A 14993-nucleotide genomic window follows, 5' to 3' on the forward strand; every position below is an offset into this window, starting at 1 on the left:
GACTAACTACCAATCTAAACATGGTTAACTAACGTGGATAAATGAGTGACTATCAGTGGCTGACATAACAAGAGAGAAACTGTTGATGCACAACCAAATGTAGAAATTGCACCCTGTGTATTCTGCTATTCTAACTGTCAACAGGAAGTTGAGACCCGACTGAGTTTTAAAAACAATTCAATCCACTCTGGTCAGGTTATGTATGTGTCTTATGCATGGAGCCGGCTCTGGCTGGATCATAAGGGTGAAACATAAAATAAAGTACTTGGCATGAAGAGGCAAAGTGTGGTTAAATATTCCTAACTTCCCCAACATACTGCATGCTGGTGTTCCATGCACAAGGCCAGGAGTTTAGCTCTAGTCAGGAAAAGCTCCTGTCCCTAATGATGAAATGCTATATAAACCAGTATAAACCAGTAAAATAGTAATTGTGTACTTTTAGAATGAACCTTTCTGGACTGTATAGTATTGTTTTCTCCATGGTTGAATGATGGTGTGTTTAGACACATGCCATTCTCTAGGCCTTAATGTTAGTTCCATGACCCTAAACAAACATTCTCTCACCACAGCATCAGGCATTTATGACTCTGGCTACTCAACAAGCTACACATTAAACCAGAGAGAGAACTTTCTCATGCTCTAGTTCCCCAGGTACCTTACTGTTATTCTTTTATGGCCCCAGCATTGTAAAGGCAGATATTCCTGACCTTGGGAGTTGGACTTTGCCATGTGACATTCTCAAAACACTTGGTACTATAGAAGTGAAACAGAACAGCAGGTTGCTGATCATCATCGTAGTATCTCAGATATCTTCCAGAAGGATGATGGAACATCAAAGGTTGGTTGATTCTCTGATATGGTTTCTTCTTCTTAGATGTTTATTTTGGGAGATCTTCCAATAACTCTTCATGCAGCCTCTTCACAAACTTCAAGAAACAGTGGTACTGAAATGTATGTCCAATATGTAGGTTATGTGAAGATCCTCAGTGGTGAGCTTTGACAAATCCATTAATGTTGAATTAGGTGGGGATTGGATCGTGGATCTGAAAACTTGCTGATCACCAGCATTTTGCCAAGAGAGTGCACAGCTGAATCACAGCTTTCTCTTTTATGAGCACTTAGTATAATGTACAGGGTTGTGTTTATAGCTTTATGAGGATCATTAGGCTGAATGCTTTGGTTTTAAATGAATGAAACATTATACATTGTTGTTAGGAGGCCGGTAGTCTACTAACTCATCTTGGCACTGGCACTCCTCCAGGACTCACAGCGTGGGACAGTCACTCATTTAGCAGTTTCTCCACGCACTCTCAGCACAGACAGACCGGTGGATATACTACGGTGCGCGCACACAAACATTCTGGTCTACACACATTCCACACACACACACTTGCAGACGCTCGTGTCACGCGGACTCGACTAGATACAGTAGCAGCTGGCGCTGCTAACTCAAGTCAACAAGAGGAAACATCCACGAGTCGTGACATCCCCGGAGTCGGCTCCGTTTACACATCCGTACTCCACTCGCATACTCAGACAGACACGGACACTGTCGGGACAGCTTCAGTTTTAGTGGCTACCTTTGCCATCTTTCTACAAACCAAGAAGAATTGAAACAAAGATTTTGCTAGTATTTTTCAGTGCGTGTTGGAGCGCCTATATATTATCTCTGTGGCGTGTTGGAGCGCCTATATATTATCTCTGTGGCGTGTTGGAGCGCACCACCAGAGGAAGACAGCGACCATACACGGTGGGTACCTTTATAAACGTCCGCTGTGTAGCTTATGAACTTGATTTGCCTGACGTTAGTGGTGGCTGTCAACTCCGTCGTAGCCATGATATAAAGTTGTCGGATGATACCGTGCTTTGTTATAAATATTTAGAATATATGCCGAAATGGAGATGTAACACCAGAGCAGTAGCATAGGCTGTCCAGACTGTCTCCGGGATTGTTTTTAGGAGTGCGTCCTCAGCTTTCCGGAGAGGTGAGACGTTGGCGGGTTCAGGGACGCGGGCAACCCCGTATGTCCATAGACCTTGTCCTTTGTATCTTTTAGAGGGGACATATTGATAGACTGTTTTGTTGTTGTTGTTGACAATCTAAACGTGTTGGATGACAGAAACTAATGGAGTAGGGAGACAGTTGAACTCTGGGACTGTATGGTGAAGGTCAGGTTTGGCAAGGTAACGGTTCAAGGGTGATGGAGTTCTCATTTTTTCTACTTCAACTAGATTTGATTAAAACAAACTTTAATGGATAAAAAAATGTAAAGAAGTAAAAGTAAAAAAATGTCAAATAAAATAGAGGGATTGGGTAGAGGATATGAACCTGGTTTAAGGGGAAGGGTTGTGTAGAGGATATGAACCTGGTTTAAGGGGAATGGTTGGGTAGAGGACATGAACCTGGTTTAAGGGGAAGGGTTGTGTAGAGGACATGAACCTGGTTTAAGGGGAAGGGTTGTGTAGAGGATATGAACCTGGTTTAAGGGGGAAGGGGTTGTGTAGAGGATATGAACCTGGTTTAAGGGGAATGGTTGGGTAGAGGATATGAACCTGTTTTGGTTTAAGGGGAAGGGTTGGGTAGAGGATATGAACCTGGTTTAAGGGGAAGGGTTGTGTAGAGGATATGAACCTGGTTTAAGGGGAAGGGTTGTGTAGAGGATATGAACCTGGTTTAAGGGGAAGGGTTGTGTAGAGGATATGAACCTGTTTAGGTTTAAGGGGAAGGGTTGTGTAGAGGATATGAACCTGGTTTAAGGGGAAGGGTTGTGTAGAGGATATGAACCTGGTTTAAGGGGAATGGTTGGGTAGAGGACATGAACCTGGTTTAAGGGGAAGGGTTGTGTAGAGGACATGAACCTGGTTTAAGGGGAAGGGTTGTGTAGAGGATATGAACCTGGTTTAGGTTTAAGGGGAAGGGTTGGGTAGAGGATATGAACCTGGTTTAGGTTTAAGGGGAAGGGTTGTGTAGAGGATACCAACTACCAACCCGGTTTATGGTAAGGGTCCTTGGGAAAGAGGTCAATAAATTGATTAAAAATAGAAAGTAGGGGATGGAAACTGATTCTTCAGGATACTGGAAGGGGAGTGGTGGTTTGTGATTTTTGAGTGGTGGGATGAATGTTTGTGGTTATTGTTGATTTTGTTTGGGAGACAGTCAAGAGGGACAGTACCTTTTTATATAGGGAAACGGGTAGATCTCCGGTCCAGATTGATCAATACTCGACTGAATAACACTACTGTCCTGTACTGTACTGCATTGTACTGTACACTACTGTGTTCTACTGTGCCGTACTGTACTGTGATGTTCAAACTTGTGAAACAGCCTAGACGTCTATGATTCGTTCAGATTTTGATCTGATCCGCACAGAACAAATTTGTACTTGTTTGGGGCGGAGCTCATTAGAATAATATCCAGCATGCTTTGCAAGGGTTTTTGTTTTTACATTTTACATTTTGGTCATTCAGCAGACGCTCTTATCCAGAGGAACTTGCTGCATGTGATAAGTATTTTGTTGCGATCTACAATTGATTCCTCTTTCCTATTAAAACCTGTCTAAGGCAGGGGGGTGGGGGTTCTACTAAGCTATATGGTTTTGTTTTAAGAAGGTCATACCAAGGATCATTTAGCTGTTTGATTTTGAATTATAAAAAGTATAAAGTATATGAAGTATAAAAAAACACAAGAAAAAAAATGATTGGATAATTTTTGGGGGACCTTACTGCTATTAGCCTATTCGAATGCATTGAATAACAGATTCACTACCTGGAACAACAGATATAATCAAAAATAAGTTTGTTCTGAAGTGTCTGAGCGATATATGAAAGATCAGGATTTTTAATATATTTTTTACATGTATTTAACACCTTATTTTTTGCACTAAACAGTCTCCATACCTCCATTCATTTTTTCACCTGGTACCATGGGACTTTCAGACATGTCTTGTGATGCCTGTAATATAATGCTTACTTATTATAATAGAGAATGTATAGCAGTTGAAATTTGGCCATGGAATCAATGACCGAAAAATACGTATTTTTAAATGCACCTGATTTCATGTCCAGAAAATAGGTATTTTCAATGTCCGGAAAATACATATTTTCATCTTTCATTCATCACCTAAAATGTACCTGGTGTCAACGTCTGGAAAATAGTTGTAAAATATGTATTTTCAACGGCCTTTTGCTTATTGGGATATGGTTGTCCTCTTTAATGTGAGTTTGGTAGGTTTATAGAAGTTAGCATCCTTCCTCCTGACCTGATTTATGTTGATTTATGCATTGCCTGTCCCCCTAGTGCTGCAGTGGCACACTGTAACCAGAAGGTGGAGACAAAGTTCAGGAACTCTGATGGAATTAGAATTGTCACTTTTTCTTCTACTATTTCAAACATACTGTTTTACCTGCAGGCTGCAAGCTTGGTTGGAAATAACACAGTTCAATACTTAGAAACACTGCACACTCCTTTTCAACTGGTACCTTCTGCCTGAAATTACCAATACCAGTATACAGCACTAACACTAAGAATTTGTTCTTAACTGACTTGCCCAGTTAAATAAAGGTAAAATAAATCCGTACCACTAGCTCATTATTATTCTATTGGGTGCTGTTGGTGGTAATGGTCAGGACTGAGTGTTGAGTGCTGCCCTAGGTGCCAGTCAGTGTGACTGGGATGAGTGAGTTAGTGTTGGGTTTCCTCCTGCATCATCTTGGATCAGGGTTCGTTTTCACTTGGGGAACTTCCTGGTATCTGTTTACACAGTGGTGATGGCAGGGAGCCCACTCATGTTACTGCTAGAGACCAGATGGAGGGGGGGGGGGGGGGTATAGAGCGAGATGAGAGAGGGAAAGAAGTCAAGAGGCAGAGAATCCTAGAGCAGGGCCAGAGATGAGAGGGAGCAGCCGCAGCCCAGACAACATCTCCATACCAAGGTTTGTTCCTAGTTCCTGGCACCAGAGAGGATGGATGGAGACCTGTGGAATTGCAGACTAGAGCAGCAGACTTTAAGCAGGGCTGTGAAGGCTGTAAAGCTGCTATGTGCCTGTCGGCTGTTCTGTCAGCTGTGACTGTGTGATGTGGTGTCCAGGACTAGAGCCTGGGACCGCGGCCAAGCCTGACTTCTGACTGGCCATTGGCCCAGAGTGGCAGGTGGAGCAGGGGCTGTAGCCAGACAGGTGACAGGTGACAGGAGAGAGGCCAGGAACATCAGAACACTCCCTGGAGCAGGGTTGAGTCATAGCCGAGTCATCGTAGTGACTGGGGCAATGCAATCATATTTAATTAAGTTCTACATAAATTATTTACTATACATTGCCTGTATTTTTAGCCCAGAACATTGTGAACAAATGAACAGCATATGTAGTTGGGCCCCTCCCTAGAGTTACACTAGAGATACCGTCTTCTGTTTTAGACTCTGTTGAAACATTCTCTCACTTATTCTGATGGTTCAGTTCATTGGGTATGATTACTGTCTGAAATATGAATGGTTGAGAATATAGAAACATCAAGCACGTGTGATGTTTTGAGGTTTGAGTCGGGCACATCCTCGGCTACCTTCTGAAGCACACTCGTTCATTAGGACCCGTCGTTTGTTTTATGCGGAAGATCTCAGCACCTCTAGGGGAGTTTCATGGAAGAGGATCAAGTGTCTCACTACAGTGTGTGTGGTGACTACACCCCTATTCATTTAATTATAATTTTTGATTGGGTAGGAGTGCTGAGCTGACACCTCTCTGGCATCCGTCAGAAGGTACCCAGGATGCACCCTGTCCCCCCTCTCTCTGTCTGCCTTGGAATATATTGATGTCTCTGGTTTGATGTCCAAACATTTTGGTTAGCCCCGCATTCCAGGTTCTCTACGACCTCCACGGTGATGAGAAACAGGCGGGTGGTCAACTAGAAGACTGTATTTAAGTCTATTATGTAAAACGCCTGATGCCTCTGAAAGGAAGTGTAGCTAATATTGTAGTGTCAGACACTAGCTTTGAGTCTCTGAGAATGTAAAGTCCAAATCTCTAAGTAAACCGCTACTTAAACATGTTTCCGTGTGCCATCTGCCGTGGTAGAATGGCCCCTTTATTTCAATGAACTTGTTGACCTCAGTTCTTTGATCTAGTCGACGGAGTCACACGCTACTCTGGTCTCACAGTGGGGTATCAATCATTCTGCATCATAGCCTTTTGAACCCAGTTCAGTCTGTGTGGGAGGCTGTGTTGGGGGACTGGGCACAGCAACCCAAAACACACACAGTCACGGAACACAGATTACAACTGAGGAGAAACAAAGAGGAGAGGAGGAGAGCGTCGCACGCTAACCAACTGTTGGATCTCTGAGAGCGTCGCACGCTAACCAACTGTTGGATATCTGAGAGCGTCGCACGCTAACCAACTGTTGGATCTCTGAGAGCGTCGCACGCTAACCAACTGTTGGATCTCTGAGAGCGTCGCACGCTAACCAACTGTTGGATCTCTGAGAGCGTCGCACGCTAACCAACTGTTGGATCTCTGAGAGCGTCGCACGCTAACCAACTGTTGGATCTCTGAGAGCGTCGCACGCTAACCAACTGTTGGATCTCTGAGAGCGTCGCACGCTAACCAACTGTTGGATCTCTGAGAGCGTCGCACGCTAACCAACTGTTGGATATCTGAGAGCATCGCACGCTAACCAACTGTTGGATATCTGAGAGCGTCGCACGCTAACCAACTGTTGGATCTCTGAGAGCGTCGCACGCTAACCAACTGTTGGATATCTGAGAGCGTCGCACGCTAACCAACTGTTGGATCTCTGAGAGCGTCGCACGCTAACCAACTGTTGGATCTCTGAGAGCGTCGCACGCTAACCAACTGTTGGATCTCTGAGAGCGTCGCACGCTAACCAACTGTTGGATATCTGAGAGCGTCGCACGCTAACCAACTGTTGGATCTCTGAGAGCGTCGCACGCTAACCAACTGTTGGATCTCTGAGAGCATCGCACGCTAACCAACTGTTGGATCTCTGAGAGCGTCGCACGCTAACCAACTGTTGGATCTCTGAGAGTGTCGCACGCTAACCAACTGTTGGATCTCTGAGAGCGTCGCACGCTAACCAACTGTTGGATCTCTGAGAGCGTCGCACGCTAACCAACTGTTGGATCTCTGAGAGCGTCGCACGCTAACCAACTGTTGGATCTCTGAGAGCGTCGCACGCTAACCAACTGTTGGATCTCTGAGAGCGTCGCACGCTAACCAACTGTTGGTTCTCTGTGCAACAGGGGAAGAGGCCTTGGTACATGTATGCCCCCTGTGGGTTATTGTGTTATGAAGTCATAATGTATATACAAGTCTGAAGTGTATGAATTGGAGTTGAGATGAGGCGACTATGGAAAGGCAATAATAGTAAAGGTTTAATACAATGCGTGAAAAAGCAGAATAATTTTGGATTGCAATAAGAGTTGATGTAATGAAATGCATTGCAGACTGAGATGGAACCATAGAGATGGAAAGACGTCTCACCTTCGTGTCTGTGCCATTATGGCATCTGACAGCATGGGCCATCTCCATTTTAAAGTTGTACATTTTCTTCTTCTTTTGTGTTTGAAAAAAGTGAAAAGCTAATATTGGTGATTTACCGCCACCTGCAGTGCTGGATCCTGAACCAAATCCTGGGTGTCATTCATTTATTTTGGCCACTAGATGGTGGTGATACAGCTTCAGCCATTTGTAAACCATAACACCCAATTTGAAGAAGATGACAATGCTCTGATAATTGGCTGATCGCTCCCAACCCATAGGAATCCCTATGGATCCCTAAGCCCTCAGTGGCAATGTCCATGCTAAAACAGGTTATATCCAAGTTGAGTCCTTTAACTATCCCTATGGATAGAGCATGTTCTGAACTGTGATGTGTGTTTTCTTGTTGTTTGTGAAAGATGCTGCCTGGACACCGGTCCCTAGGTCAAGTTCAGTCTCTGACCCCCACCCCTCACCTTTGACCCCTCACCTCGGATGGAAGAACGCACCCATTCCTTTAGGAGGTGAGAGACCACAGGTCACTGCCCCTCTCTCCGTGCACACACAGACACACACACACACACACACAATTTAGATACATAATTGTTCCAGTAGGGGAGGGTGGGGTCAGTGTCCTAACTACGTATGAGGACACTGAGGTCCAGATCTCTGGAATTTCTTCTAATGAGATTTTTAGTTATTATAAAAAGATATATTTTGTTCATAATAAAGAAAATGAATTACAGGTCAACATGTAAATATTGCTCCCAGCTCAGAATGCTTATATTGTTGATCGGACTGAGTTGTAATCTCGCCTGCCTCTTTGAGAACGAGCGGAATCATAAACAGTGCTTTGTTCGTTATGTTCTCCTGCCTCCTCCTGATTGGTTCCCCAGAGTCAAACGGCTGACTCCGCCCTCCACAGGCCGACGGATTGAGACGTGAAATGAACTACGGAAGCTTCCAGTCGGCTCTACTACGCAACTACAGAGGTTTCTGACAGTGTGTCTGCGAGATGCCAGACAAAAGGCCATTTTAAAACTGTGACTCCTTCCGTGTCTACAGACACCCACCCAAACAAAAACCCACTCATGAGTGCACAATTTGTACATAGTCACTAATAGATATGTCAGTCAGTCAGGTGGCTAGCTGCCGGCAGAGACTTCTAGTGTAGTAATGTTGAAGGGCTCTGGTTAGTATTACTGAGCCAGCAAGAAGGATGAAGAAGCTAACGTTAAACAGAGCAGAAAAAGACTTGCTTTACAGAGAGTAGGCTACTGAGACAGATAGTGATGTGGTGCTCAGTGGTGAGGCTGCACGGCATGCAGGAGGAAGCAGAGGAGACAGAGAGGAAGCAAGCAGATAGATAGGGGGTTAGGTCTGTGGTTACCAAACTTGGGGTCGGGGCCCCATGTAGGCTCCCCTGAGAAAATCTGTACGAATTTCGTCAAACAAGTTAGGAACTTAAAAAAAAATACATGTTTCAATATGAATATCTCATGGCCTATCTCCCCAATAAGGCCTACATTAAAATGATATCAACATGGCCTATCTCCCCAATAAGGCCTACATTAAAATGATATCAACATGGCCTATCTCCCCAATAAGGCCTACATTAAAATGATATCAACATGGCCTATCTCCCCAATAAGGCCTACATTAAAATGATATCAACATGGCCTATCTCCCCAATAAGGCCTACATTAAAATGATATCAACATGGCCTATCTCCCCAATAAGGCCTACATTAAAATGATATCAACATGGCCTATCTCCCCAATAAGGCCTACATTAAAATGATATCAACATGGCCTATCTCCCCAATAAGGCCTACATTAAAATGATATCAACATGGCCTATCTCCCCAATAAGGCCTACATTAAAATGATATCAACATGGCCTATCTCCCCAATAAGGCCTACATTAAAATGATATCAACATGGCCTATCTCCCCAATAAGGCCTACATTAAAATGATATCAACATGGCCTATCTCCCCAATAAGGCCTACATTAAAATGATATCAACATGGCCTATCTCCCCAATAAGGCCTACATTAAAATGATATCAACATGGCCTATCTCCCCAATAAGGCCTACATTAAAATGATATCAACATGGCCTATCTCCCCAATAAGGCCTACATTAAAATGATATCAACATGGCCTATCTCCCCAATAAGGCCTACATTAAAATGATATCAACATGGCCTATCTCCCCAATAAGGCCTACATTAAAATGATATCAACATGGCCTATCTCCCCAATAAGGCCTACATTAAAATGATATCAACATGGCCTATCTCCCCAATAAGGCCTACATTAAAATGATATCAACATGGCCTATCTCCCCAATAAGGCCTACATTAAAATGATATCAACATGGCCTATCTCCCCAATAAGGCCTACATTAAAATGATATCAACATGGCCTATCTCCCCAATAAGGCCTACATTAAAATGATATCAACATGGCCTATCTCCCCAATAAGGCCTACATTAAAATGATATCAACATGGCCTATCTCCCCAATAAGGCCTACATTAAAATGATATCAACATGGCCTATCTCCCCAATAAGGCCTACATTAAAATGATATCAACATGGCCTATCTCCCCAATAAGGCCTACATTAAAATGATATCAACATGGCCTATCTCCCCAATAAGGCCTACATTAAAATGATATCAACATGGCCTATCTCCCCAATAAGGCCTACATTAAAATGATATCAACATGGCCTATCTCCCCAATAAGGCCTACATTAAAATGATATCAACATGGCCTATCTCCCCAATAAGGCCTACATTAAAATGATATCAACATGGCCTATCTCCCCAATAAGGCCTACATTAAAATGATATCAACATGACCTATCTCCCCAATAAGGCCTACATTAAAATGATATCAACATGGCCTATCTCCCCAATAAGGCCTACATTAAAATGATATCAACATGGCCTATCTCCCCAATAAGGCCTACATTAAAATGATATCAACATGGCCTATCTCCCCAATAAGGCCTACATTAAAATGATATCAACATGGCCTATCTCCCCAATAAGGCCTACATTAAAATGATATCAACATGGCCTATCTCCCCAATAAGGCCTACATTAAAATGATATCAACATGGCCTATCTCCCCAATAAGGCCTACATTAAAATGATATCAACATGCAAACAGTACAGTTCTAAAAAATGTCCTAAGTTTCATTTTGTCTCTGATGTTACGTGTCAGTATTTCCCTCCTTTCAGGGGTGTAGTATTACAACTGTAAAGCAGCCCACCGCACCTCTCTGATTCAGAGGGGTTGGGTTAAATGCAGAAGACTTTATAAATAATCCTGGGGGACGACGACAATTCCACCGTTTGTTACCTCGTATCCCAGCGATAATGCCTTGCATTACGATTGGGAAGAAAACACTTCAATTTGCGTAACTTGCCATTGCCTTAACCATTTTCTCAACTTACCCCATGGCCATTGGCTCAATTTACCCCAAGGCAAACATATTGATAATATTAGCCCACACAGCTATAATGATGTACTTTCATGTTAGGTTTTGGTCCTCATATTAAAGCTTATAGAGACCCCAACTGATGTACAGAACAACCTTAAAATGATCTACTTTGGTTTAGATTATGAACCCTCGAACACAATGCGTTAATTGGACTTTATGAAAACAGTTTTTTGGACCTAACTTGCTTACCACTTTTTCCATGTGGTTTCTTCCTTCAGACTCAATGAAATGATGACCTCCTTCCTAAATATTTGGTCAAATAATCCATTTTGTGTCTGGATTCCTAGAAACAAGGGTGGCTCAATGTACCCCTTTTTTGCTCAACTTACACCATTCTCCCCTATGTGTTTCTATCATCAAGAGAGATCTGATACAGATTCGACTAACATCCACTTCAACTCTTAACTCAACACGTGTCCTCCAGATCCTCTCACAGGGAGCAGGGAACACTTTGAAGTTTCTCCCCCAGTGGCTGTTTCTATTCAGTTTATTAGGGATTCTGGACCCCCATAGGTTCATAGAGTGGCCTCTGTCCTCCTCCGTCCTTCTCCCCCAGTGGCTGTTTCTATTCAGTTTATTAGGGATTCTGGACCCCCCATAGGTTCATAGAGTGGCCTCTGTCCTCCTTTAGAATCTAACACACGTGGGCTATTTAAATGTGGTTGTTGTTAGATATATTAACAATGTCATTTATAAATGATTAAAAACAGTTAGAATTCATTGGTTTAATAGTATAGTACACCACCCCAGTTGTCCTTCTCCTACCGATCTCCTGTACAAACCTTCTCCTACCGATCTCCCGTACAAACCTTCTCCTACCGAACTCCCGTACAAACCTTCTCCTACCGATCTCCCGTACAAACCTTCTCCTACCTATCTCCCATACAAACCTTCTCCTACCGAACTCCCGTACAAACCTTCTCCTACCGATCTCCCCTACAAACCTTCTCCTACCTATCTCCCATACAAACTTTCTCCTACCTTTCTCCCGGATAAACCTTCTCCTACCTCCCTCCCGTACAAACCTTCTCCTACCTCCCTCCCGTACAAACCTTCTCCTACCTATCTCCCGTACAAACCTTCTCCTACCTATCTCCCGTACAAACTTTCTCCTACCTATCTCCCGTACAAACCTTCTCCTACCTATCTCCCGTACAAACTTTCTCCTACAAACCTTCTCCTACCTATCTCCCATACAAACCTTCTCCTACCTAGGGCTGTGGCGGTCACAAAATTTCGCCAGCCGGTGATTGTCAAGCAAATAACAGTCTCACGGTAATTGATCGTTAATTAACATAAACACATTTAGCATCTGCTGGTTTCCACACACAGCCTACAAGCCACTGATGCAGACCTTTGGAACATTTACATTTAAAAAGTCTAATAAATCCATGTAATATAGCCTACACCTTCACAATAAATCATTATTTATTTTAGACAGGTCTAAAGAAGCATGATATGAAGAAAATGTATTTCAGAAGAACAGAATAGCATACTCTTGTTGTCCTTATGTTAGGTCCTGATCTGGCTAAGCCAAATGGCTTTGGGCTACACTAGTTCATTTAGCAGACAAGATTTGCTGCGCACGTCCTTATCCAATTCCGAGGTGCAAATTGATGATATTGGAAGAACTGTCCACATTTAGTTTTCGTCAGCCAACGAGATGAGTAGGCCTAACGAACAGCAAAAGCACTAGCCTGTGTCAATCTAATATCCCCCATAGTACTAAAGTCGACCTGTTCTATTCTGTGTGAGAAATCAATATTCCAAACATAGTCTGGGACAGTTGTGGGATGCAATAGATCCCACATTAATACAACCACTAGCATCACAACCACTAGCATCCCAAATTAATACAACCACTAGCATCCCAAAATTAATACAACCACTAGCATCACAAATTAATATAACCACTAGCATCCCAACCACTAGCATCCCAAATTAATACAACCACTAGCATCCCAAATTAATACAACCACTAGCATCCTAAATTAATACAACCACTAGCATCACAACCACTAGCATCCCAAATTAATACAACCACTAGCATCACAACCACTAGCATCCCAAATTAATACAACCACTAGCATCACAAATTAATACAACCACTAGCATCCCAAATTAATATAACCACTAGCATCCCAAATTAATATAACCACTAGCATCCCAAATTAATATAACCACTAGCATCCCAAATTAATATAACCACTAGCATCACAACCACTAGCATCCCAAATTAATACAACCACTAGCATCCCAAATTAATACAACCACTAGCATCCCAAATTAATATAACCACTAGCATCCCAAATTAATACAACCACTAGCATCACAACCACTAGCATCCCAAATTAATACAACCACTAGCATCCCAAATTAATATAACCACTAGCATCACAACCACTAGCATCACAACCACTAGCATCACAAATTAATACAACCACTAGCATCACAACCACTAGCATCCCAAATTAATATAACCACTAGCATCCCAAATTAATATAACCACTAACATCACAACCACTAGCATCACAACCACTAGCATCACAAATTAATACAACCACTAGCATCCCAAATTAATATAACCACTAGCATCACAACCACTAGCATCCCAAATTAATATAACCACTAGCATCACAACCACTAGCATCCCAAATTAATACAACCACTAGCATCCCAAATTAATATAACCACTAGCATCCCAAATTAATATAACCACTAGCATCCCAAATTAATATAACCACTAGCATCACAACCACTAGCATCCCAAATTAATATAACCACTAGCATCACAACCACTAGCATCCCAAATTAATACAACCACTAGCATCCCAAATTAATACAACCACTAGCATCCCAAATTAATATAACCACTAGCATCACAACCACTAGCATCCCAAATTAATACAACCACTAGCATCCCAAATTAATACAACCACTAGCATCACAAATTAATATAACCACTAGCATCCCAAATTAATATAACCACTAGCATCCCAAATTAATACAACCACTAGCATCCCACATTAATACAACCACTAGCATCACAACCACTAGCATCCCAAATTAATATAACCACTAGCATCCCAAATTAATACAACCACTAGCATCCCAAATTAGTATAACCACTAGCATCACAACCACTAGCATCCCAAATTAATATAACCACTAGCATCACAACTACTAGCATCCCAAATTAATATAACCACTAGCATCCCAAATTAATACAACCACTAGCATCCCAAATTAATACAACCACTAGCATCCCAAATTAATATAACCACTAGCATCCCAAATTAATATAACCACCAGCATCCCAAATTAATACAACCACTAGCATCACAACCACTAGCATCGCAAATTAATATAACCACTAGCATCACAACCACTAGCATCCCAAATTAATATAACCACTAGCATCACAACCACTAGCATCACAACCACTAGCATCCCAAATTAATATAACCACTAGCATCACAACCACTAGCATCACAACCACTAGCATCCCAAATTAATACAACCACTAGCATCACAACTACTAGCATCCCAAATTAATATAACCACTAGCATCACAACCACTAGCATCCCAAATTAATATAACTACTAGCATCACAACCACTAGCATCACAACCACTAGCATCCCAAATTAATATAACCACTAGCATCCCAAATTAATATAACCACTAGCATCCCAAATTAATATAACCACTAGAATCACAACAACTAGCATCCCAAATTAATACAACCACTAGCATCACAACCACTAGCATCCCAAATTAATACAACCACTAGCATCCCAAATTAATACAACCACTAGCATCCCAAATTAATATAACCACTAGCATCCCAAATTAATACAACCACTAGCATCCCAAATTAATATAACCACTAGCATCCCAACCACTAGCATCCCAAATTTATATAACCACTAGCATCCCAAATTAATACAACCACTAGCATCCCAAATTAATATAACCACTAGCATCACAA

The 14993-nt window shown here is 42.2% G+C and overlaps 1 protein-coding gene across 7 annotated transcripts in view; it reads left to right on the forward strand.

The window, feature by feature from the left end:
* Positions 1–668: 668 nt before the first annotated feature.
* The window catches only part of LOC106576365 (proline-rich protein 5), a 69757-nt gene continuing 55432 nt past the window's right edge, over positions 669–14993 (forward strand). Inside the window, exons 1-2 of one of the 7 annotated variants that reach the window (XM_045700265.1) lie at positions 669–838; positions 7908–8012. In XM_045700265.1, the coding sequence (XP_045556221.1) occupies positions 7984–8012 (29 nt within the window). In that variant the 5' untranslated portion in view covers positions 669–838; positions 7908–7983. Of the gene's footprint in view, positions 839–1263; positions 1751–1806; positions 1986–7907; positions 8027–8384; positions 8481–14993 lie in introns of those variants that run through there. The other 6 variants (XM_045700264.1, XM_045700266.1, XM_045700270.1 and 3 more) reach the window with 6 other exon arrangements.

The sequence above is a fragment of the Salmo salar genome, chromosome ssa17 (assembly GCF_905237065.1).
Source record: "Salmo salar chromosome ssa17, Ssal_v3.1, whole genome shotgun sequence".
NCBI lineage: Eukaryota > Metazoa > Chordata > Actinopteri > Salmoniformes > Salmonidae > Salmo > Salmo salar.